The sequence below is a fragment of the Drosophila arizonae genome, chromosome 2, assembly GCF_054131065.1.
Source record: "Drosophila arizonae isolate 15081-1271.41 chromosome 2, UAZ_ARI_1.0, whole genome shotgun sequence".
Lineage (NCBI taxonomy): Eukaryota > Metazoa > Arthropoda > Insecta > Diptera > Drosophilidae > Drosophila > Drosophila arizonae.
This window is the reverse complement of record NC_142922.1, coordinates 29546631-29572794: the sequence shown is the minus strand read 5'-3', so window position 1 is coordinate 29572794 and position 26164 is coordinate 29546631. Positions and strand designations below refer to the sequence as shown.

Here is a 26164-nt window from a genome sequence, read left to right as displayed (position 1 = left end):
TGTTTTAGAAGAACTTTTAATTTCATATATAAATATGAATATTCATACAATTTCGATTTTTATGCAATTACAGACAACATGCAAATACATAATGTATATATGTATGAATATATGTATATATATAAATATGCGTAGATACTATACTTTCACAATAATACGAGTATGAGTATTTATTTGGTATATTTTGCAACATCTGCACGTAGTATGTATGTAAAGAAGTATTTATTTATTTTAATATATGTATAAGTATGCGTGTATAATTTTAAATATTTTATTTGCTTTTGCTTTTGTGTTTCTTGTGTCTTAGATTTCAGCATTTCATGATGCGCTCCATGATATTGTTTGATGTGATATATGATATAAAGCCTGTATGTGTGTGTGAGTGTGTGTGTTGAAGGTATATAACCTTTTTCCATTGTAAATAGATGTTTGTAAAACAATTGTATATGATTTCATATGTGCCAGTTGAGTATAATATATGTATGTAGATATTGGATTCGATTCGAAATGATGATGTATGTGTGGCCCATGATGTACATATGTATGTGTGTATTTTCGAATGATATTAATTAATTAAAATGCATTATGCCATGAGAACAAATCAAGCTCAGGACTCAAATGATAAAGGTAGAGCTCTTTGTAAATATTATTCATTAAATTCGTAATACATATTCCGAAAACTTTTCACTTTTGTAAAACACTACTAAATTTGAGTTATACATATATATAAATATTTGTAATTGAAATATTTCTGAATTGTAAAGTTTATATTAAAAGGGGAGCTGGGATTAAAACAGATTCTATTGTTCGATTTGTATATTTCGTAACTAACTGAGATAACTGTCGTCACTTTTCAAATACATATTCTAAAAGTTTGTAATATACAACCCAAGCTTAAAGTTGGTTTAACTATTTCTCGCGATATGTAACAACAAAATCAATCTAGATATTTATATATATTTAGCTATTGTTAAAATAATGCTTAAACATGTGCGTAACAAAATCAATTTATTATTTACGGCTAAAGTTTCGCATTAACCTAGTCCCTCAATGCAATATGTATGCTACTTCTGTTGGCTTCTCTGCTATCATATGTTCGTTGTGGCATCCAACATTTGGGAATAGTCCATATTGCATGGGCATGCTCGCCTTTGGATAAGAGCATCTATCGATCCTCTCCAATCTCCAATCTCCCATTTGCATTCATTTTTCTACTTTTTGTTTCAGTTTCGTATTTACCTTAATTTAACATTGCTTTGCTCGCTGTTGTTTGAGTAGCTGTGCGAGTACGTTTGTATGTGTGTGTAAACATTAACTACTAGTATATGCATGCATATATACTTGTATGCATACACATGTATGTATTTGTATGTGTTGTACAATAATATTTGTGGGCATATAATAAACACTTAATTTGTGTGTAATTAGCTTTTGTGTATGTAACATTTGCTCATATAATATATATATTATATATATATGTTCATATATTATGTATAGTTATTTTGAAATTAGTATCCATTAATAACCATCGTTTGCATTGTAAACATTTAGTATATATTAGTTGAAGTTTCATTTTCATTCAATATTGTCTTTTATCTAAGCACTCGAGCTCAACGGAACTCACGATCTGTGCCTTTTAGTAGTTTATTTATTTAATATTCATCGCGCTCGATAACAATTTGTATTTTATTTTTCTGGTTTTTAGTATTTTACGAATAAATTCAATAGCAAGTTAAAACATTTAATATACGCCTGCGAATATAGTATTTATTTAGCAACATTGAATATGCCATAAAACTGTTCTCAATAATTATTAATATTCTCCCATCATTCAAGCTGCCGCCCAATAATGTTTGCTTATATATCAGACGTCTTGCGTCTCTATCCCTAACATCCATCTCAGTTGCAAAACCAGTCAAGTCATCGTCGAAGTTTCGCAAATTTATGTGGTCTATTCTTGCATTATTATTGTTGTTACTTTGGTGGTTATAATTATACATTGTGAGTAGTTGAGAGTAGTTCTCCTTTCCTTCTAGCATATCGCAAATGAGAAGTAACTGCATACATATTATTTATATATATAATAACAGGAGATTGTACATATAGATATCGTAGCATATTCATAAAACTCTTGTATCGATAGTGAAAACTATAGTAACTCAATGCTAATGCTAATGCTGATGCAGATGCTAATGCTGATGCTGATGCTGATGCTGATGCTAATGCATGTTCATTCCCTTATGAAACCAGGAAACTTCGGAGGCAGAAAAAAGACAGATTCTCTATAGTTTAAATGTGTTTGTGAATGAGATATGCTATGAAAGCTCCATGAAGTATTCGAGTGTGTGTCTCTGTATGAGTGTGAGTGTGTGTGTGTGTTTCGGGATTTATTTCAAATCCAACTCGTCCTCCTCCTCGGGCTTGGCGTTCCAGCGTCTGCCAGTTGAGTTCACGCTGCTCACACTGCCCGAATCGCTAAAGTCGCTGAAGGCCGCATTCTGTATGCCCTCGTATATCTTGTAGGAGTTGGAGGCTCCAACGCCGCTGGAGCTCATGCTCATGCTCTTGGAGGCGCCGAAGCGATCGGTCTTGTAGTGGGAGGGCGGTCCGCCGAAGATCATGTCCGCATCCGAGATGGAGCCGCCGGACCGCGTGTATTTGCCATTGCCCGAGCTGGAGGCTGTGGTTGTCTTGCCATCTCCGAATATGATGTCCAGGTCGGATTGCTTCGAGGCTGTGAATGCAAACACACACGAATTAATAAATGTCCAACAATAATGAATAGATCAATGCACAATAATTTTGCGTGGGTGCAGTTGGGAGCCAATTCTAGAGCGCTTAAAATTAGCACTACGTCTGCCAATTGCTTACACACGGATCAAACTGGATTAACTGATTAAGGTGAATGATGAGAGATGGCTTGAAATGCGATCACAATGAGCGTATGAGTATGACAGCGAGCAGTTTCAGAGTCTTGCAAGAGTCCTCAATCAACTTGACAGTGAGTGTGTGTGTGTGCATGCGATGCTCGAATGGATCTCGCCAATAGAATTCAAGTTGGAATTTGTGTGTTTAACTATATTTGTTGTGGGTAGGGGAGTGGGGGCGTGGGTCGGTCTAGGTTTGCTTGCATTCCGCTGCAATACACACTCACACATACACGTATACGTATAGACAAAGATAAATTTAAGATAAAAGAACTGAAACGGTTGCAAGAAAAACACATCTATCGAATTTTGTTCTACTTGAAGCTTCAGTTAGATACTTAATTATGCTGGCGTGTGTGTGTCTGTGAGTCTCTCTGTGTGTAAGAGTGTGTGTGTGTGTTTCTTGTGCGTGCCAAGAAAGCCGAGAAATTAACTGAGTTTGCGGTGCGCTCTATCGAGTTGTTACTGTACTTCAGAGATAGTTGTTGTTCCTGTCTGTGTGTGTTGAGTTCTGTGTGTCGTTGTGGAGATTCGTGCGTGCAGGCAAGCGAATAGCAGCACTGGCGAGTGGCGAACTTACAAACAGTTTTGCGGCGCACGCGTCGTATACGTTATATTTGGCTTACACTTTCAAAGTTGGCTATCATATGAGGAGACTCACTGCAGAATACACAGAGAGTGGCACCTAATTGGCTTTGGCTAACGTTCGGAATCGCTGTCTACTTGGCTAAGGGGGTTGCTTGGTTGCTTGGTTATCGATTACATCTTAACTTGGTCGCTGCTAAACTCGCATTAATATACAAATATACTCGTATCAATGTAGGTATGTATACATGAATATGTGTAGTATGGCATGTAGTTGAGATTATTGTGGGGTTATTCGTAAGTTGCGCTGATGTTACAGATGCTGATGCTGATGTAGATATGATACTTGGATAATGATACAATGATGTCTATACACTGATCTTGGTGGCTGGCAGCCCACTCTAGGTCTTGCGCAGCGTTAGGCTGACCAGCAGCACGCCCACGGCTAGATAATTACCATTGCTCTCGGAGCGGGAGTAAGAGGGCCGCGTGTACGAGGGCAGATCGCTGGGATTGTTGTAGCCGGCCTGGGAGGCCAGCGAGTTCGAATCGTAGCCGGAGGTGTCGCCCGGCAGAGCGGCTGTGGTCACAGCCGCCGGCGCACTGTAAACGCTGGCCGAGCGCAGCCCAATGGCCGAGCGCCAATCGTTGTTGGACGCCGAGCTGGTGATGGTGGCGTTGGCGGTGCCCCCGGTCCCGGCTCCGGTGGTAATCGCCGTGATGCCGCTCGCCTCGCTTGCGCCGGCGCCGGCGCCTGCACCCGTGTCAATGGCCGCGGTATTTGTGGTGTTTGTGTCCATGCGCGTGATGGTCTCAATGGAACTGTTGCTGTCGTAGTTGCCGTAGCTGGTCTTGTCCTTGCTCAGGGTGCTGCTGAAGCTGCTGCGATAGGCGCTGGCGCTGACGCTCGAGCTGTTCGTGTTCGTGTTCGTGTTGATGTTGGCATTGGTGGCCACGTTGGGCGGCGGTGGTGGCGGACCGGCCGGAGGTGGCGGCGACTTGATGCTGTTGCCATTGCGATTGATGCGCGACGAGATTGAGGACGACGAAATCGATGATGAGGATGAGGTTGTGTTCGAGGCGGCACCGATGCTGGCGATGCTAACCGACTTGTGTGGCTCCTTGTCGAAGGGATTGACCCGCTCCTGTGGCTCAAAGTTTGTGACGGGCTTATACCCTGCAGTTGTTGTTGCTGTTGCTGTTGTTGCTGTTATATCCGTAGTATTGTCGCTATCCGAAGCGCTGGCAGCGGGCCTAACGGCTGAGCCGGCCGTTACTGCAGCTGCTGCTGCTGGCTCCTCCTGCGGTCGGCTGGGCTGTGTGGAGATCACATCCGAACCGCCGGACTTGCCGCCCGAGGCGAACGAGAACTGCTTACCCAGAAAGGAGCCGCTGAAGCCACTGCCTCCACTGCTGGTGGGTCCAGCGCTGCTGGGCACGCTGCCCAGCCCGCTGCTGTTGCTAGTCTCGCTCGCCGTTCTGCCGCGCTTCTTATTAGCGATTTCCTACATGTCGCCAAATATCCCCGCGAAGGTCTTCCTCAGGTTCTTCATGGTGTCCTCCGCATCCTCGACGACGGAGCTCTGAGTTTGCGGAGGACGCTGTCCGACCCTGGAGGCAGTCGAGATGCTCGACGCCTGCGACGTCTGCGAGTCGCGACGCACCCCACCCACCGAGCTGGGCACCGACGAGGACGGCTCCTCGGGCAGCTCTGAAATGCTGCTACGGCTGCTCAAACGCCCAATCGAGCCCACCGCCGGCGAGGTGCGCTCCGGTATGGGTGGTGGTCCGCCCATCGGGGCTGGCCGCGGTCCAGCGGGCAGAGGCGGAGTCGGTGCCAAGTCATCAGTGGGACTCTCGGCGCGCGAGGAGACCGAAGAGCGCGACGGCAGCTTGCCAGGACCCGTCTGCGCCATGCTGGGCCGGCACACGTTCTAGGAAAGAGTTACTCAGCTAAGTCAATGTCCAACTCGTAGTCTCATCTGTGATCCGAAACTCACCTGCATGCGCCCAGACACCAGATCAGCTATCTGCCTGCGATCCTCCTCCTGGCTGTCGCCAATCAGGGCGAAAGTGCTATCGCAGGCACTGATTATGTACTCGCGCCCATCCTTGCCCACCACCACGGAAAGGCCGCACACCTCCATGCCGCCAAACAGTTCCGATATCTGTGAATAATGCGCTCTATGAATATATGTAAATTCATACAGAAATATTTGTATTTATATATGCGCATAGCTCAATCGAATCTAGCCATCGAAATCGAAATCGAAATCTGTTTTCGATTTGCTCGTTCTGTGTGTGGGTTGTTACTTGTTTGCGGCTGAGATACCCTGTTACAATAGCTAAGCGAGTATATTGGCTTACTGCTTTTCAAAAAAATTTGGTTTACTTTAATACTCATAAAGATTTGTTTTTTAGTTGTGTTATTATATACAGCTATTATACAGCTGTATTTAAAAAAACTTTAAATTAAAATTTAAAAAAAATAATAAAAACACAAAATTAAGCGTAGGATCGTAAGTTTAAGGATTAATATACAGTTTTTTAGAACTCATTTGTTTGGTTACTTCTAATTCGACAACTATTAAATTATAATCTAAATTCGCTTTAGATCTATTTTCCAGTCAAGATCTGCTCCCTCCACTAAGCTTCAACAGGTTACAGAGTATCTGCCGTGCTTAACAGTTGAACCACAAAATCTTTACAACTTGTTGTTGTTGCTGTCGTCAGCTCTTGGTTTTAATTACAAACACAGTTTGTTTTGATTAGGGGCAACGTCGCATTGCTTAGAATTGTGGGTATAAGACAGACATAAAGAGAGACAGTGAGAGAGAGAGGGAGAGCGAGGCCTGGCTTATGGGCCACCCACCTAAAGCGCCGCCGCTGCATTGCCGCATTGCCCGCATTGCCCGCCCGTTTATCTAAGTAATGCACAAATTGCAGTTGCTGAAATTCATTTGCGCGCGTACGCGGAAATTCTGAGTCAGCGCGCTGGGCCTAGCCGCGTTTGCTCGCTGAGTTCTATGCCATTTATGGCCAATGATGAAATGCCTCAATTGATGGCATTCTCGTGTTTCATAGTAATTATTGCGGTACTCAGTTCCGTTGCATCATAACTAATGCGCGCAGTATCTATTTTAGAGTGCGCTGCATATTCATGAATATTCGAATATTCGAATCGAAACTGGCTCAATGCGGCGTGCGCCACACAAGCCAAGGGGTAAAGCCCACCAAATCCAAATTGTTGGCCCAAAAAATGTGCCGCGAATAATTCAAGTCGATTTTGTTGGCAATTTTGATTGGCAACGTTTGATAAATGTGCTCGCCGCTCTGGGCTGCCTTTCAGTTGGCTGCTCATAAATGCGGCTTAAACGCCCGATCTCTGCTAGCCGTTTGGGCTACATTAGCTTTGTCAGCAGGCCAGGCTAGGGCAGGGCAAGGAAAGGCCAAGACAAATAAAATAAAATCTCAAATTTTCAAAAATATACTCAAAAAAAAAAAAAAAATAATAATAATAATAATAATAATAATAATAATAATAATAAATAAATAAATAAATAAAATAAAAATATAGAGCAAAAGTATATATATCTGCGGAATATATTCTATTTATGTATGTAGTTCCTATACTTCACAAATCTAAATTCCATGTTAAGCTAAGTTTATATTTATCATCATATATGTATATCATTTAATTCCATTTATATATCATATACGATCTGAGCATTCGTTAGCGTATTTGAAAGTCGATGAGCTGGGGCACATTGCATTTCTCTTCAAATTTGACTAACTGTTTTGGGTTTCAGGCAGGTCGACTTACCTCATCCACCCAGGTTTTGTACTTCTCGGTTAAAGTGATTTGCTCGAGCATGGCTGAGCCTTGATTGGTCTTCCAATTGCCAGTGATGGATTTGCGCCTGTCAGAGAGAAAGAGAGAGGGAGAGAGAGAGAGAGAGTGAGAGTTGGGTGCATGCATGAAAACATAATAAATTAGCTGCAAGAGCGTAGATAATGCATAGCAGTAGACGATTGTCTCGTTTTGGGTACTTTGAACCCGCAATCGAAGTCGTCGTCATCGTCGTCGTTGAACCCAAACAATGAACTGCACTTGGTAGGATGATTGCCAATTGGACGGCTTTTAGCTGGCTTTTGCGCGCCGACAGTGGCAGTTGAGTCCAAGGTCAATTGTCAGGCAGCAGCGGCGAAGGCACTCGACACTCGACCTTATGGCCATCTACATTGATATCGAGTCAAGTCGATCGGTCGACCGGCCGATCGGTGCCAGCTGTCTGCGGTCTGGAGCTGTGGTCACTTACATAAAGGCCTTGTAGTTGTTGCCAATCTTTTGAATGTGCACGCTGAACTTGGCATCGATGTAGGGCTCGATGGTGCAATAACAATGCGAATCGTTGCCAGCGCCGCTGACAAGTCCCGCGGCATCTTGCAAGGCGCTCTGGTTCTCCAGCCGGGCCGTGGCCACGCCGCCATGGCAATGTCCAGCCTTCAGCACGCTGGGGAACTTCGTGAACTGGAACTGCAATGACAAAGGAAAACAACATTCCAAAGTTGAGACTGATTGGAAATATATAAATTAAATGTGCCCGCTATCGGCTTTTCCTTTATGCGATAGCGAAAATGAATTTAACTCTATTGTAAACGGATGTTAAAATTCATTGGAAAAGTGCCAAAATGGCTTTGCTTGAATTCGAATTTGTGTTCTGCTAATTGAATTAAATATATATTATATTTTTACTTATTACGGATAAGCATGGGTGAATTGGCTTTTGTTGCGCTAAATGAAATTTTTCAGGAAAATTAAAAAATTATTGATTTGCAAAACAATCTTTCTATTAGTTAGAAATAAATTATATATTTCTCAGAAATTTATTAACTCAGTATTATATTTTAAAAATATTTATTATAAGAAGTCAATAAATATTTCAAAATTTCTGATTAAAATATAATTTATTTGCAAGAGAAAAAATGTGTGTATATTTTTCAATATTATTATGGTAAAAATGTGTTTCATCTATTTACTACACGCTATGTGTAGCTCGTTAAAAATTTACCGAGCCAATGAAATTTTGTTGAGTCTACAGTCAGCCCCAATTTGTGGATATATGTATATAGAGCCAAGAGCACATAAATCATTAATAAACATGTGGAAATCTTTAAATATTTATTGAAAGCCCCCAAAGAGAAACAGATCAACAAACCATAACAAACGATGACGCAGACAGAAAAATTGTCGCAATTGGCGCGCGGCGCAAGAAAACTCTCAATGAATATCAATGACAATGTCTAGAGGAGAAGGGAGAGTAGGGAGCGACGAGAGGTGCTGAGTGCTGAGTGCTGAGCGGATGCCCTCCCCTATGAGTGGATGGATGTATGTATAGGCAAGGGGTGCTTAGCCAATCGTGGTCACACCCCCGCATTGTTGGCATTCTTGGAAGCTGGCACGTACTACGTACATACATATATACTACTCGTATGGCTACTTGTCGGGTTATATCAGCGCACTTAAAATATGCACAGTGACGCATCCGCTGAAAGATATATGTCTGGCATCTACCTAGCAGCTCCCACATAGTATTATCGCATATGCCTTCGGCTTGTACTTGTAGGCGTTGCATGAAACTTGCCCCCATGCCCATGCCTATGCCCATGCCCAGTCCCATGCCCTGCACGTGTGCGCGCCACATGGCTAGCCACTTGGACTGCCCATATGAATGTGTATGTGTGTGTGCATGCGTGTGTGAGTCTTAGAGTGGTTGTGAATGTAGACCTGGAAGTAAGTCATTGCTGAGGGGCTGGACTGTGGTGTAAAGTATAACTAAATTATTGCTTGATATGCTCCCTGACAGATGCGCCATTCGGTGTTCGTGCCATTCCATAACCATCTGCATCTGCTGTGGCGCCAGCCATGCTTGTGAGCATAAACTATATGCCCGCAATACACGCAATTAATATTGCTGCCAAGGTAAAATAATGCGCAGAAATGCATACATACATACATATGCAATTGAAGCAGCCGCTGGCCGCCAAAATACTAGAGTTTCCTCTATTCCTCCTACCTCTTGTCTTTCTTCTCTCGCCTCTTCTAATGAATTTACGACGCTTTTGATCGGCCAGCGACGGCGAGCGTAACTCAAATCTTGTGCGGGTGCACAAAAGACTCAGACCGTTGGAAGAAACTCAATTGGAATGCGCTCATTGCGCGTTGCTCTTGAATTTCTGAATGCGTTTGATCGACCGACGAAAGCCTCTCAGCAGCAAGCAGAAGCAACTTAAGGAGTACCCTGTGCGGGTGTGTGGACGGGTAAACGACTCAAGCAAGCAGAGAAAAAAGCTCAATCTCAACGAGCCGAGCGTTCGCTCTTTGGCTAACTGTAATGATCGCGCTGACTCTCTCGGCGCGAGCCGAGTGACTGGCGGTCGGCTTCGGCTATGAAAAGACTTTAAATGGTTGAGTTCACGATTCAGTGCAGAACCGCAGGCGCAGCGAAGTAGAACGCACGAAGACGACGGCGGCAACGACGCGGCGAAGATTATTGTGTGAATTAGTATTATTAAATGCAAATGCAACAAGTCTGAGACCTGACAGTGCGAGTGAACAAATTAAGCAGAGCCCCGCAGTGGTTAATAGTGCTAAATAAACAGTTTTTGGTGCTTAACGATTAACGAGCTACAAATTAATTATTTCGTAAAAAAAAAAAAAATTACAAATTATTTGCAGTCGACTGACGATTCAGGTATTTTAATTATTTCAGTTTTATTTGCATGCACTTAGCATAAGGAATTTATGAATTTGCTCGAAATGAATGCAATTCATAAACAAGCAAGAATTGTGCGCGTTTCGCGCGCGACTAAAAACGCGTGTTGCTGGGGCAGACGTCAAACTCGCAGTTGCAGCATCGTTGACATAGCGACACAGTTTTCCATATTCACACGCACACACACATACACACGTGGCTGCATTTCTTTCTATTTATTTGTGCTCGAACATATTTGCGTTTATTTTTAATTTGTTTTTATTTCTTTATTTCTTCGCTCGCTGCTTTGCTTCGTCGCAACACATACATATATATTTATGTGTGTGTATATTTGTTTTTTTAATTTTCTGCTCAACTTTGATTTGTCTTAATAGTTTCTAATGTCGCCAATTTGTAAACAAAACGCAGCTATAAACAAGTAAGAACGTTGCAGTCGGGCGTTACCGACCGCGGAATACTCATTCACATCCCATCAACAATTTAGTAGTTAAGTTTCGTTCTAATACTGTAGAATATACAGGTTTTTCCGATTTGCCACGCCCCAACTGGGCGTAGACACCTCATTTTTGGTCAGTTTTTAGAAAGAGATAACGTTACCCTAACTGCAAAGTTTGAATGCTTACCCTAAAAAAATGTGAAAATTACAGGGTATTTTTCGATATGCCACGCCCCTAAAGAGGCGTAAAAAATTATTTTTGGGGAATCGATAGAGGAGGCTACCAGTAACTCAACTATCCAAATTTGAAGCTTCTAGCTATTATACTTTAGGAGATATAAACTTTTGCGGTTTGCCACGCCCCCTGTGGGCGGACATATATCCGACAAAACTTTTTGGTCTTGGGTGATCAGTCCGAGTATATGTACAAAATTTGAGGTCTCTGCCATCAATAGTGTCCAAAATATAGGAGAATTTAAAAAATCACTATATCTTCAGGTCCGATTTGCCACGCCCCCAACGGGCGTAGACTTATAATTTATCTTCAGACTTTATAGAATCATACCATTAGCTGACGTGCAAAATTTCAGCATTCTAGGTTTACAACTTTAGGAGATACAGTTTTATCCGATTTGCCACGCCCCCAATGGGCGTAGATATATCCGCCATAGCTCGTGATCTTGGGTGGTCAACGCGGACCTACATACCAAGTTTCAGCTTTCTAGCTCTTCAACAAACATGATTTCTGGTATATCGGAAAATGCATTTTCCGATTTGCCACGCCCCTAGTGGGCGGATCGGGAAAATTTTAACACTTTATAAATCGGAGATATACACGAGTATGTGTTCCAAATTTCAAGTCTCTAGCTTCAATAGCGCCGAAATAGATTGCGTTCATACGGACAGACGGACAGACGGACGGACGGACAGACGGACAGACGGACAGACGGACGGACAGCAAGACGGACATTGCACAAAACCAATATACTGATTCACTTTCGTGAATGAGTATAAAAAAAATATTTCTGTATTGTGCAATCCAGCAACATAAATTCATTTAGCACACGGCATCAAAAACGTGGGCAAATGTATATTTGTACGCATTTATGTAAAGCTCATCCAACATCCAAAACATCCAACACATTTAAAAATGTCAAGGGAAGCTGTGTGTCTGGTTGCGTTTCCATATTACGTATACGCCATGCGTGTCGCTGTTGGCATTGGCCACTTAACGCCTAGGCCTAAACTATAAAACATTAAATGTTTAACAATTTTTCTTTAGAACGTTTGTTAATTTATGCAAATTTGAGTGCAAAATTTGGTTTGCCATAAAATATTTTACACATTGCATTTAAAGTGCTTTGAGTGGTTCGCTCAGTTTCGTACAACTCTTAAGCATTTCCTTCACTTGACCTTACTTTTGCTTCTGCTTTAGTCAGCATTTTAATATATTGCTGTATTCCATCAATATATATATCATATTTTATATTTGTATTTATTCTGGGAAATGTGAGCATGAATATGTAGCTGACTTGATTTTCATATATATCGTACATATGTATTTGTTTTGCATATATGTTTTATATATTCTTGAATAGCCTGATGTTGTTGTTGTTGATTTTTTGGTTATTAAATGTTCATTTTGGCCTGAAGTTATTGTCGACTCTAATGTAATATTTTCAAATGAAGCATTATTTATAGAATACTAATTCTATTTTGTTATACCCTGAATGCAATGAAAATGATGTTTTACTTGTTGTATTGCCTATGACTAATGCGCTTAATTTGGACAAATGTCTGATAGTAATGGGTATTATAGCTTTTGGGAAAATTCGCTTTAAATAAGATATTGTTCATTTTCAGAAAACTATCATTATCTTTATTTGGTTTCTTGCTAATTCTACATCTTTGATGTGTTTGTATATTAGAAAAATATACAAAAACAAAAAATTATATATATATATATATATATATATATATATATATATATATATATAGAACTTTATATATAAAGAGAAATATCATTATAAACACAAACGATAGAAAACTAAATCAAAGGTCTAAGCCATCAGAGATAGAAAATTGATAGATATAAATGTTTGTTTCGTATATGTACATACATATGTCTAATAATATAATAACTACAAGAGTTATGTTATGTTTTCAGCTAAACAATTATTGAATTCAGCTCAGTGATCGAACGCGTTCCCATATATGTATTGTTATTGTATTTGGAAGCAAACAAATGGGTTTAAGATTCGAGTCAATTAATGAGTCTGGGCCTGACAGGCTTATCAAATTCGAACACAATTCTTTCGCACATCGTTGAGTGTGTATTTTTGGACTGGGGGCAGTCAGGAGTGCGAAGCGTCAGCGAATTGTTTAAAGTGTTCGCCTTATATAGAGAATGATTGTTTGTTATTTTACACTTGTTTGACTTTTGGCACAAGTCTCCGACAATGGCGATGTCGATGGCGATGGCGACACACCCACAGTCGATTTTGGGATTATCCGTTGGTCATTCGGGTGGGTGTTGTTTGGCGCTGCGGCTCCAACCACCAGAAATCCATTAATAATTTTCTTGCGCCACATTGCAATTAAATATTATTGTACAATTAAAGAGAAATGCAAAAGACAGCGCGACAAAGAGCATTCGCTGTATTCGCATCGTGTAAATTTCAGAATCGCAAATTTATTGACGACGATTTCTTTTCACTGCCCGCTCGCCTGCTCCCGCCACGCATCGGCCTGGCATCGGCCTGGCATTGGGCATGGATGGGGATGATAATAAGTTTGGCCTGGGGATGGGTCGACACGGTCTGCCTCGTTTCTGTGTGGGCTCAGTGCGCCCAAACTGACGTCGCCTGGGTTTGTCAATTTGTCAATTTGTCTGATTGTCTGTCAGCTTTTAAATTTATTAAACAAGATCTGTCAGAGCGCATTATTGTGCATGAGTATGGAATTTTTATATTAAAAATTGCATTTTTCTGACCGAGTAAAAAAATACTTTAATAAATCAATGAATAATTTGATGGAATTCATAAGTGTTTCTTGAAGCCAAATAATTGAGTCAAATGAGCAAAACAAATGAACTCTCATATTTCACAGCGGAGGCAATGCAATGCATACAAGTGAGAGAAATAATATATATACATATATACACATAAATTATATTATAAGCCATAAAACTTTCATCCTCTGGAGTATCAAGTTGCATCATAACATAATAAGAAAATCTTTCTCACCATTCATCAATTCATTTTTACGATGGGAATTTACATAATTGATTTTAAGAATTACTAACAGGATTCATTAGTCGATATAAAGATCTTAAGTCACACATAAATGCTACTACGTGACCTTGAAAAGCATGATAAATATTTGTAAGGCGAATTGCATAAATATGACGTCATAGCAGCAGAGTCAGTTTTGTAGGTGTTGGTGTGAGACTGAGAGCTTCAACAGAGTTATTGTAGAGATATTATCTGACTGAATTTAGGGAGTGAGAGAGAGAGAGAGAGAGACAGGCAGAGAAATATATTTGTTGCCTGACGGAGAGACGGGCAGCTAGACGATCCGTGATGGAGAATCATACGCTTAAATATTTGAGGCTAACGATCATTATATTATAGCTGTGCGAATAAGCTGCAAAAACATATTTGTTTCTGAAATTCGATCGAACCTGTCAACAACGAGATCATTGATCTAATGTGGATCTAGTAATCTACAGCAGTCAGTGCTAGTTCACACAAAGCTTTTATTATATTATATTGTACTCGCAGCTACCTGGTATGGTTATACATACATTATATTATATTATATTGTATTATATTGTATGGCATATTATATTAGCTGTCTACGTCAATTGTCAAGTGTTTCCTTTAAGTAATCAGAGTCTGCTCGATGAGATAATGAAATCTCTCAAATCTCCTTGCACTGTATAATGAATATTCTAAGCTAAGTGCAAGGTACAAGCGACCTAGATTAGCTAAAAAAGTAATTTCAAGAAGTAAGATAATGTGAGTGAAGTAAGAAAGGAAAGTCAATAAGATGGATGTGAAACGAATTCGGTAGAATTTGAACTATGTGTTGATTGCACGATACACGGCTGTCCCTTGTTGTCTGTATTTAATTGAATAGTAGCAAAACATTCAATTGAGCTGCTTACATTCACATTCATATGTGCAAATATGCGCATACTGCAAGCAAAAGTTGAGAATTCGATTCGATTCGATTCGCTTCTCACATAATAAAAAATAATGTTTATTTTTATGACCTGCAAATGCAAAATGCGGCAATGGGAAAGGGAACGAATGCCCTTGGCAGAGGGAACCCATTTCGCATTAGCATTCACAATTGAGCTCTTTGTTAGGCGTCCTGGCCCAGCTTTGCCAGGCGATCGAATTTTGTTTATTTTCGCTCGCCGCTGGCCAACAATTATATTTTTTGTGTCACACTCGAGAGACTTTTTGGAGATTTCTTTTTTGAAACAGCATCCGAATTAAGTCGAAGTGAAGAGCGTCGAGTGTCGAACGTGACGAAAGTCGACATTTCGAAAACTGTGGCAATTCGCAATCTGTTTATTTATCTACCCGCAGACGGATGTATTGAGTGGCCAAATATGAGCAATGCGTAAGATTTATTTTGGGCATTATGATGCCAGCCTGCCAGTCACCGCAGAAGCGAGTGCAGATATGTATGTGTGCCTATACTATGTATAAGGAGCACATGTTTACAAAATCACTTCGGCTTAACGATCCATAAAGCATGCAGCAGCCAAGCAGCTATGCACCAGGTTATGCATGCCTCGAGATATTTCAACAAATTTAACAAATATCAAATCTGTTTAGGGGTATCGACTTATCCTTATTTTGTATTTATTTATATTTACTGCAAAGGAGGAAACTGTTTCTTAAATATAAATAAATTACCCCAACAAATCAGATTATTATATTAGCTATTCACCAGAAGTCTCCTTTATCAGTCAAATACTCAAGAGGCTTGACTGCTGTCATTATTTATATTTATTGCAAAAAGGGAAGCTCATTGAGTTGTGAGAAATCGGAAAATAACAAATATAATTTTAATTTAAACTTTTAGGGGAGCCGCCTGTATCTAATAAGATTAGCCAAACTCTCAAGTTCTTATCGTGACTTCCATATTTATTTACATTTTTATTCGAACAGTAGAAACTCGAAATTCGACATATTGCATTACTTTATGCAGCCAAAACAGTTTTATTGATTTTGATGAGTATTTCGGCTCACAGCATTGTCCACAACTATTTTTCTCTCTCAAACTTCTATTCATTTTCGGCAGAGCTTTTCGAACAAATGCCAGTCGAGTGCTTTGAGCTGGCGCCGCCTTGTCAAGATCGCGTCACGCTCGAATAGAGCCGTCAAACGCAGTTGCATTTCCAGTTGCAGTTGCAGCTGCTGTTCATGTTGATGTTGTCGTTAATGCATCAGTTGGAGTCGAAATTCAATTAGCGAGCACCGATTGACGTTAACATGCCTTATCAGCCAGGCATTTATACTAACTAACAGGTGTCTATCTGTCTGTTTAGCGTGTCGTGTGTGGACAGCCAAGAGTTAATCGCGAGCAGATACACATACACACATACACACATATATTTAGCAATGGCACGACTCGACGCGCATTCAGATTTGCATGTCAAAGTTCAGCTGAGAAACGGCTTGGCTCAGGGCATTAATCAAGAAAACATTTCGTTTGGCCAGTCAGGGCTAGCACAGTTTCGGCTGGGGCATCATTGATCATGCTGATTATGGCGTTGTCGATCGTGACTTTGATATTTTCCTTAATTTTCTCTCATTGTGCGGCGAATGGTAGGAAGCACGCTAGCCGCCAGTTGCCACAAAGGTCGCCATTGGCCAAAGAAAGTTTCGTGCTCGTTGTGGCCAACAAACCAAAAAAAGAAAACGGCTAAAAAGTAACCACAATATCTTGGAAAATTTGGCATGGAAATTGCGTTGTACTCTGCTTATCAGTTTTAGAGTAAAGTGTAAACATTTAACGAGAAAAACTTACAAAAATTCTCAAATTGCATTTTGTCGAGAGATAAATTTGTCGATAAGGCTTCCCTGGTACTGCACACTCATAGACAGATAAATAAGACCATGATGTAATTGATGCATTGGCTACCAAATACTATATATATACATATATATGTACATTCATATATATCAATCGGATTCTTAAGCAACTACATCATCTGCATTCAACTAAGTTTCGATATACGAATGAATAATACAATTATACTTAGTCCGGAAATAAGACAAGCTGATTAGGTATGATTATACAGCTCTAAGTCATATTTATATAGATCTTATATAAAAAGTTCAAAATCTAAATGATCTGTTTTTAGGGATTAGAAAAGCAGATCCCGAAAATTTCTATAGCTATTTAACGCATTTATTCCAATTGTTATTGAGTTCCGAATGTTTTAAATCTTTGATTTATTTATTTATTTATTTATTGTTTTTTACGCTATGGGAAGTCTGAATCATAATAAAGCAAAGAAAAAGTATGGATTAAATATAAATAAGACACGTCATGTGATACATACATTCAAAACGCTATGTGGAATACCCTATTTTAATAATTATCGCACTATTATTAAAAATAATTGCGGGACGAAATCGATCCATTGATGTAGACGCTCAATAGCTGTTTAAGTTATTTTTACATACAGCTTTTAAAAAATAACAGTATAATCATGTCATTTAACTATTCATTGCGTTTCTGCATTCTACAATTCAATGAAATTGACATACAACTTGAGCTAATATAACGGGAGTTTTTTCTTAAGAGATTCAATATATTTAATAGCATATTTTGCTAAAACTTAAACAGTTGATAAAGTATAATTATTTGAAATCGTATTACTTTTGTCTCGTCCCTATGAAAACGAACTATTCTATACGATTTAAAAATCAATTGTCTCTACTCCATTTCTTGTTCATTTACGGAACCTTAGTTTCTTTGCTTTCGAGAAATAGAATTTTGACGCGCATTTCAGAATAATATGAACAAGACTGTTCTAGTTGAAAAATACCCTGTACCTTATTCTAATCAATCTACGTTTTCTGTATTCATTACATTCATTCTGCAAGTCTTAAATCTCTTAACTTTTACGAAATTCGCACTAGAAAAGAAATGTTAAATTATTGATTTTTGTTTCGATAATCGGGAAATGCCATGAAGATAAACTCATACAACAGATGGTATGAACGAGTATATACATTCACAATTTCAAGTCTCTAGCACTTGTGGATTACGAGATTGCTACGTTCATACTCATAGACAGACACTCAGATGGACTTGGGGATAGATTGAAATGACTAGATCAACTTAGCTTGTCGTCCCATTCAAGAATATTTATACTTAATGGTGTTTGCGATGACATCTTCCCGAATAATTGTCAAATTATATTCCTAGAAAGTATTAAAAACTGCTTTAAATGAAAGGGTATAAATATAGTATCATACTCTTGATTTGGATCATACATAAAATGGAATTTTCAAACAAGAATTTGTTCAACATTGTCTAAACATTAGCTCGCCATATTTAGGCCATATAAATATTGTTTGAGAATGCAATTTGAATGGGGGAAATGGCAACGCAATGTGCGCATTTAGCCAAGTGCATTTACGAGTTGCTGTAGAGTGTAAATCTTGTAAATGTGTTAAAAGGAAGGTCAGATTCAAATTGAAGAGCTTCAATTCATTCTCGATCAGACGCTGCTGGCAATATATCTTGACATTACATTATCTCTCTGCATGCGCCTGCATTTATATAGCTGGCCGTTCCCCAAACAGCGAATTGTTTAGAAAGCCAATCAGCAATAAAAGTCAAGCACACATAGGGAGAGAGAGAGAGGGAGAGAGATAGACAGAGAGAGTGACAAAACGGCGAAGCTGAAAGCGAGAAGCCAAAAGTAAATGACCGACGCGGCGTATAAAATGAAACAGAAAACCAAACGAAACAAATTAAATTTTTGTGGCTTTTATTTCGAGTCGATTGTGGTTGAGTTTTATGTGCATTGATTTATTTTTTTTCGAGGCAGGCGCGAAAATTGTTGTCGTCAGCTTATTTACATGCGGCGCGCTGCACCGGGGCCATCGGGCGGGAGAGGTCGAGCGATTGTGTGCCACAAGTGGCGCAACATGTCAATATTTTGTGTGCCGTGCATTATGCAGGCATTAGCGCAGTTTTATGACTCAATTAGGCGCTCATAAAAACAACTTTTCCACAGTTCCATTTACGGGCCAGTTTTATGCCCTGCTACCGACCCAGCCCAACAGCCCTACCGCCCCACAGTCCAGCCAGCCAGCTCGCAGATAAGCCGAAGCGCATTAATTATGCGGCTTTGCTCCGTAGGCCATTTAGGGCAGCATCCGAATCCAGCCAAAAGCCTAAAACCCAGTCGCTTGAAGGCGGTTTTGTGGCAAAGCCTTTCGGCTTTTCGTCCTTTTTTTGCTCTTTAACCTGTTCGGTTTTGGCCTTTTCAACGCTTCGTTAAGCCACAAACCGTTTACCTGGAAGGCCGCCCTTCTGGGGCGCCAAGTGTTAATAATCTGTATGCATATTTACATAATTCAAATCTGTGGCGCCTTTTGTACTATATAGAAATATATAAATCAGTTCCTTACTGCGTCACCTGTCCACGTTGTTTGCGGCTGTTTTTATTTCCAAATAAATATGCATTTGCATTGGCTTAGAGTTCGCTCTAAGTCTTTGAGTCGGCCAGCCAACCTCGTCGAAGTAAATTATGACCTATGATAACTATTCCGAGCATTCCGAGTATTCCAGGTAACCCGTCGGCCAGTCGTGTAATGAGAGCCACACATAAATTGCAATTTAATCCGCTCACGTTCGCCCAACAGATGGCAGACAGAATAACGGAATACTATCGCAAATGCAAATATAATAACAGTAAATAATTAACTATTATATATTACTTTTAGTTTCGCAATTAGATAAAAAGGCATTAACTGGAAAATTCCAGATAAATGCACTCAAATCTCGTGATTATTTTTTAGCTGTAAACTAAAATAATAAATAAAATCTTTTGACGAAATTGTTCACACAAAAGGAATTTTAGCAAAGTTGGAAACAAGTAAAACTGTTGATGCTAGGCTTTACCAACTGAGTTCATCAACAGTTGAAACTTACTTCATAAAGGAGGCTGCACTACCTGTATTGTCCCATATTGCAAAGAGAATCCGGTTATAGCGACTCCGCTTATTGTGTCCACACGGTTATTGCGACGAAAATTCTGGTCACCAGACAAACTTATAGAGTAAACTTATATGGCAATAGCGTCTTCCGGTTATAACGACGATTCCTTGAGCGACGTTATAATCTGATTATACTTTACGTAGCTTGTTCACCTTTCCCACACTCCCAATATCCACTATATCTTCTTGATCTTGTCTGGCCTGCGTTGTACAAATTTCAAGTCTCTCGTACTTTAAATAACATCGTTTCTACCGGATATACCCCTATAGGACATATGGGGAAAGTCTCAACAATTTACAAGGCTGCAATGCCCACAAGTATTTCCTTCAAAACTCAAGTCACTAGCTTCAATGGAAACCTATGTATGTTCAAGTTTTAGTTTTCATTCTTAACACTTCCTAATATATCATCAGCTTGCGTCTCGAGATTTATTTGATTCCTATAAGATTCGTATAAAAGATTTTCATTTTATATGGGCAAAGTTCATTTCAATTGAACTAAATAAAATTCCATTGATAATTTAAAGGATAAAGAAAGAATCTAGTTATAGAATAGATAGATATATATACACAATGACAGCCACAGAGCTTGATATAGGATAAATATATAGGTTTACATATAAAAACATCTCAAAATAATTTGAATTTTAACAGCTCACATATAACGCAGAATTATCAACTTGCGTTCTGCTTTGTTCAGAGCAAATATGCTTAAGGTCATCTACTTGCTACCTTATGCCTAAAACTCATTCTAATTGACTCACTTTGCATGCATATACACGATTGCATCAAATGAGTTTATTCAATATTGTCGCAGTTGTCAGTCGACAGCTAATTAAATAAGCCAACGAAACGTCACTCTTAATCATTCTTTGGCATTTGAAGATAATTTCTCATTCCCTTCAGATGATGTGTCTTAAACGGAGTAAATACGGTCGCAACCTGAGAATTATTGTGTATCTGCAGTCTCAAGATGTCTGTATCTTATCTCGTCTTTAACTGCGATCGTTTATCTTGGCCGTTGTGCGACACCAATTTGACATATATACGTGTGCATATACATATATGTATATATATGTATGTCAGCTGCATGTGTGTGAGTGTGTCTGTTAGGCACTTTCTTTGCTCTCATTGCTGCGGCTGGTCTCATTTAAATGGCCTGAGGGCAAAGTGGAAATCAATGCTAATTAAAGTCATGTCGATATTTGACTCCATATATCTGAATATATCGCTCTGAATGCGTGCGTATTTCGAAACTGTTGTTGTTGGCGGCCCGCATAGCTAAGTGACACTCAGTGATGCCGTCGACTGCCGACTGTTTCAGTGTCAAATGTCAAATTCTATGTGGATGACGATACAACAACAACAACAACAACAACAAGTGTGGCAAACAACTATGAATGTGACGTCAAAGCAACAGTCCATAAGTGTTTATGCATACATGCTCATGTCAGCAACATTCTATGAATGTGTGTGTGTGTGTGTGTGAGTGTGGTGGTGCTATGATATACAACATTTAATTGACACATGTATAGAGCTTGTCAACAAAGCACGGCTGCCTCTGGCATCACTAGCTGTTGGCCCCATCTACCCCAGCTTCAGCTGTAGGCACCCACACACGCGTCGTTCCCCACCCGCCGCCCCCTCTCCACATCAGCCACGAACCCACCTTAAAATGTATGGCTGCGTGATATATGGCCATGCTAATTGCGGCTGCCACTACTGATCGGCGGCTATCGTGGAAAACTGAAAGGAAATCGTGCGAATTTGCAGCGAGTGTAAAAAGTTTTTCTTGTTTTCCATTGAAGTTGATTTAGTTGCTAAACGTATGTGTGTGTGTGTGTGTGTGTGTACGTGCCAGTTTTGTGTGTGCTTATTTGTTGTCTTGTTGGCTGTTTGTTAAACAAATCCAGGCCGTTAATTGCCAGCACAAGTGTCAAATCCAGACCGACAAGACACGAACAATGCCCAACACAAACACTGCCGAGAGGGGGAGAGGGAGAGGGAGAGGGAGCTAGAGAGGGGGCCTTCATTTCATGAAGAACTTTCCAAGAATATCCCCAGTCATGTTACGACACAGATCTGGATTTGACAAAGGCTTCGCAGCGCCCATTAGCCGCGGCGTCCGTCTGTCTGGCTGGCACTTTGGGCTGCCACTTAATAAATAGTTTGATGCATTATTTCTGCTTGCATTCAATCAATAAGGCAATCGACTCGGCGCCCCCTTTTGTCTACTCGCTGCTGCTTCTAGTGGCTTTTCCGCAAAATGCTTTTAATTCAATTTTATTTCAATTTAATTGCCACATTGCCGAGTCGCCCCAGCTACAGCCGCAGTCGGCATAGCCAATGCATATGTTTGTCTATATGGGCCTGCCTATCTCTGTCGATCAGTTCAACACGCTGACTGGGAACTGGGAATGGGAATGGGACTGCAATGGCGACGGCGACGGCGACTGATTATTTCGCTCCGCTCTCGATATTATACAATATTTTCGCGTTGATATATGTGCACGGCATAGGCATAGGCATCGCCATCGGCGTCGGCAGCGTTGCAATGGATTACGAGTTATTCGCCTCAAGTTTTCTATGAATTTACCATAAACAATGCTAAATGGAATGCATTTGGCTGGCAATTGAACTACTTTTCCTTCGTACAGTCCGCTTCAGCTCGATAGGATTTATGCGTGCAGCCAAATCGATTGCACATCATAGAGGAGAGCAGCAGCGACACTAAATTGAAATCAAATGGCCAAACCAATGAAAATGGAATTTCTCTCTCAAATAGAAATAGAAATCTATTTCACACGCAGCTTGAAGTGCATATGCAAATGCTCACAGTGGCTGCCAGAGTAAATGTACTGCTCAGCAAATAAATAATGCAAGCAGCGATAACAATGCGTGTGGCATGCGTGTGAGGGAAAGACAGAGAGAAAGAGAGAGAGAGAGGGATGTATTAATTGTTTGTACCTCTGGGCGTATACGTAATATGTGACACTTGACAGCGCCTTGATGGATGTCTGAGTGTGAGTCCCAGTCCCAGTCCGAGTCTGAGGCTGAGGTTGAAGCTGATGCGTGGCAGCACGCTTCACAGATAAGCCGATGGCATAAGCAAGACACACTTAGCACCGAGTGACCTTCAGCAGGGGCTTTGGGTTACTGCAAACATTACATCTTCATCGTAATCAAATGCAATCACATTTCTCTTCAGCTTCACGACGACCCGATTCGCTGTTGGCAGGGCGACAAATAGGGATTGGATTCGCGCAGCTATAACGGCGCCATGGAGTTAACCAAACATTTGAGTTTATTGGCGCTCGCTCTGGTCGCGGTGCTGGCGTTTTATGGCCACTCCACAGATGCCTGCGTGTGCGAGCTCGCGCACCCACAGAAGCATTACTGCAACGCTGATTATGGTGAGTGGAAGTGAGTGTGCGTGTCCCTGGCGAATTTAATCTAAATGCCAGCATTGCCTTGCAGTGGTGCAGCTGCGCGTTCTCCGCAAATCGGAAACCCTCCAGAAGTACCAGACGGTGTACAAGGTGCAGATAAAGCGCATCTACAAGGTAAGCACTCGCCATTGCCACTGCCAATGCCATTGGGCAGTGCCCTTATCAGAGCTCATCCTATCTTATTTCCCTTTAGGCCACACCTGAAGCTCGTCGCATGCTGCGCGACGGTCGCTTGTCCTCGCCGAGCAGCGACTCCATGTGCGCCATCAAGCTGGAGCTCGGCAAGATATACATCATAGCCGGCCGAATGCCGCAGCTGAATCTGTGCAGCTACTACAAGGAGTACATCAACATGACGATCAGCGAGCGGCGCGGCTTCAGCGGCGCCTACGGCACCGCCTGCAACTGCACAGTAAGTGGGATCGAGTGAACTGTCGACCCTCAGCTGCAATCACATCCCCTTTAAATCCACCCACAGATCAACACGTGCTACAAGCAGCAGTGCCCCTGGCAGCGGGAGAGCGCGGACAGCTGCTCGTGGTCGATGCATGACAAGTGCAAGCGCGACTATTCCTCCTGCGTGCTGCACAAGAGGCAAACGGCTGTGGGCGAGGTTCAGTACTGCCGCTGGAGGCGCACGCTGCTCTACAAAAAGTGTCTGAGCTATCCGTAGGACGTTCACCAGGGGCTGGAGCTGGAGCTGGATCTGGCCGTGGAATGGCTTTTGTTATGCAACAGATTTTTTTAATTTTAATTTTATACTCGAGTTTATAATTGTGTAGAGCTTTAATTCGTACGCTATGATTAATGTGTTATTTATTAATGGATGGCTTTTAGATGTGACCACGATTCGATGTAGCTACTTAACTTAATTAGTAATTAGCACTTAATCTTTAATACACTTACCAAATCACGCGGATTCGGGAAGAATGTCTGCTCGATCAGCGGGAAGCCGTCGCGTCCCAGGCGCCGCTGCAGCTGCAGCAGATGCGCGAACACCCATGGCTTATCCTATTCGAAAGGAAACAGAAAACACATAAGCAAAGGCCAAGTCAATGCTGAGAAGAGGTCCTCTTGCAACTCACCTGGAATTGGTAGATGGAGTGCAGAGAATTAATGCTGGGCACTCCGCCGTACTTGAGGCCCAAAATGGTCGAGCGGAAGTCGCTGGAGCCATCGCGCGGCGGTTGGCGTATCAACACGAAATCCGGCCGAAAAGAACGGGCAACCTGTATTTGTAGTTTTTTTTTTATGTTTATAAATATTATTATTATTCTTATTATTAATTTGAGTTGTTTTGGTGTGTGATATTCCAAAGTTACATTAGAAACACATACATACATATGTATGAAGAGCGGATTACAATATTTTTATTTTTAGCTGAGTCTTAACTAATTGAACGCAAAGTGGCATAAATAAATATGAGAATCACAAGTTTAAAGCATTAGCAGCTTACGTTAAATTGAACTTAAACACTCTTTTACTTTAAATGCCCTACAAAGGCGTCACTTAATTGCAGCACAGAAATTGCAACGATGCATGCACATATAATCAAGCTACATACAAACATACATATATGCTTCGTAATTATATGTGACTGTCAACTCAGTCGTAATATGCACACACACACGCACAGAATTACGTGCTGCCCACATCCCGCTGTCACGTAAGCATTCGGATAATTTTATCACGTTCCATATGCTATGCATCAATTCAAGAGTTGTCGATTCATACTTTTTACTGCATACTTTTCAGCTGAGCAAACAAATACATTTGGTGAGAATAAATGAAGTGACTTGGATACTTTGGATACGGAATACACATTCGGATCAGTAAGTGCTAGGCTTATATGATATTTCAGACTTCTCATGGATACTTTTTGATTTTGGTATAAGGTTTGACATTTGGCTTTAGTGCAGAGATTTTGGATAACTATTTATTTTATTGCATACTTTTGTGCTGAGACAATAAATAGCTTGATGAAGCTTAAAAATATTTACTCGATATAAATTCAGACACTTTGGTGTTCAATTATTAAATTTTTTGATTTATTAAAGCCATACAAAGTTTTGGCGAATATATTAATATATAGCTTATAAAATTAGGCATTTTTGTTTTAGGCAATATAAGAGTGTTATTTAAAGCAATTTATCACGTATAATGATTTATTTGCCTTTGATTTGGATGCCGGATAATAATTCGGATAAATTAGCGATTGACTGCAATAATATAAGGTTTGTAACTTTGGTAAACCTAAATTCGTTGTTCAATATTTGTGCTGCATACTTTTGGGATCACTCAACAAATACTTGTGGTGAAAATACATGTTATATTGAAAATTTATTCGGATATCCAGTGAAATTATTGAATATGGTCAAAAACTTGGCTTAGCTCAGATTGATCCAATCTACACAACTTGAACACAAAATAATAGAAACTAAGCGCAAACTATGAAATAACTTTATATGGCATATGTACTGTGAGGTCCTTAAGCTTCATTTTGAATTGAAAGAGATTTATTTTTATTATTATATGTACTTTCTTTATAGCTGGCTACAAGTATCCGGTGCTTACGCATCAACTAACTTAACGGGCAAATAAGTCACAGTATAAACTATAAATGCAGTATGCAGTAAGTAGGTCATGGGTAAGGCACTTGCGATTTGATTACTCTTCAATGGTGGCCACAGCAGAAGTGCTGGAAGATAAGTAAACACCTCTGAGTAGAAAA

The 26164-nt window shown here is 40.5% G+C and overlaps 2 protein-coding genes across 2 annotated transcripts in view; one reads left to right on the top strand and one right to left on the bottom strand.

Annotated features, from left to right (window-relative positions):
• Window positions 1–155: 155 nt before the first annotated feature.
• Window positions 156–26164, bottom strand: part of Syn (synapsin) — a 35605-nt gene continuing 9596 nt past the window's right edge. The window contains 7 exon segments of the mRNA XM_089462288.1: window positions 156–2734; window positions 3970–5446; window positions 5513–5680; window positions 7336–7432; window positions 7832–8049; window positions 24340–24444; window positions 24519–24662. Coding sequence (XP_089318414.1) covers window positions 2388–2734; window positions 3970–5446; window positions 5513–5680; window positions 7336–7432; window positions 7832–8049; window positions 24340–24444; window positions 24519–24662 — 2556 coding nt within the window. The 3' untranslated portion in view covers window positions 156–2387.
• Window positions 9975–24900, top strand: Timp (Tissue inhibitor of metalloproteases). The gene is made up of 5 exons (XM_018017927.2): window positions 9975–10267; window positions 23193–23397; window positions 23462–23547; window positions 23627–23845; window positions 23912–24900. The coding sequence occupies exons 2-5, from the start codon at window positions 23265–23267 to the stop codon at window positions 24104–24106; spliced, it is 633 nt and encodes a 210-aa protein (XP_017873416.1). The 5' UTR covers window positions 9975–10267; window positions 23193–23264; the 3' UTR covers window positions 24107–24900.

Bases quoted from the DNA above. Each gene is read 5' to 3' on its own strand.
- Timp (XM_018017927.2), top strand. From the start codon at position 23,265: ATGGAGTTAACCAAACATTTGAGTTTATTGGCGCTCGCTCTGGTCGCG. The intron at 23,398-23,461 runs GTGAGTGGAAGT...ATTGCCTTGCAG, and splicing joins TTACTGCAACGCTGATTATG to TGGTGCAGCTGCGCGTTCTC. The intron at 23,846-23,911 runs GTAAGTGGGATC...ATCCACCCACAG, and splicing joins GCACCGCCTGCAACTGCACA to ATCAACACGTGCTACAAGCA.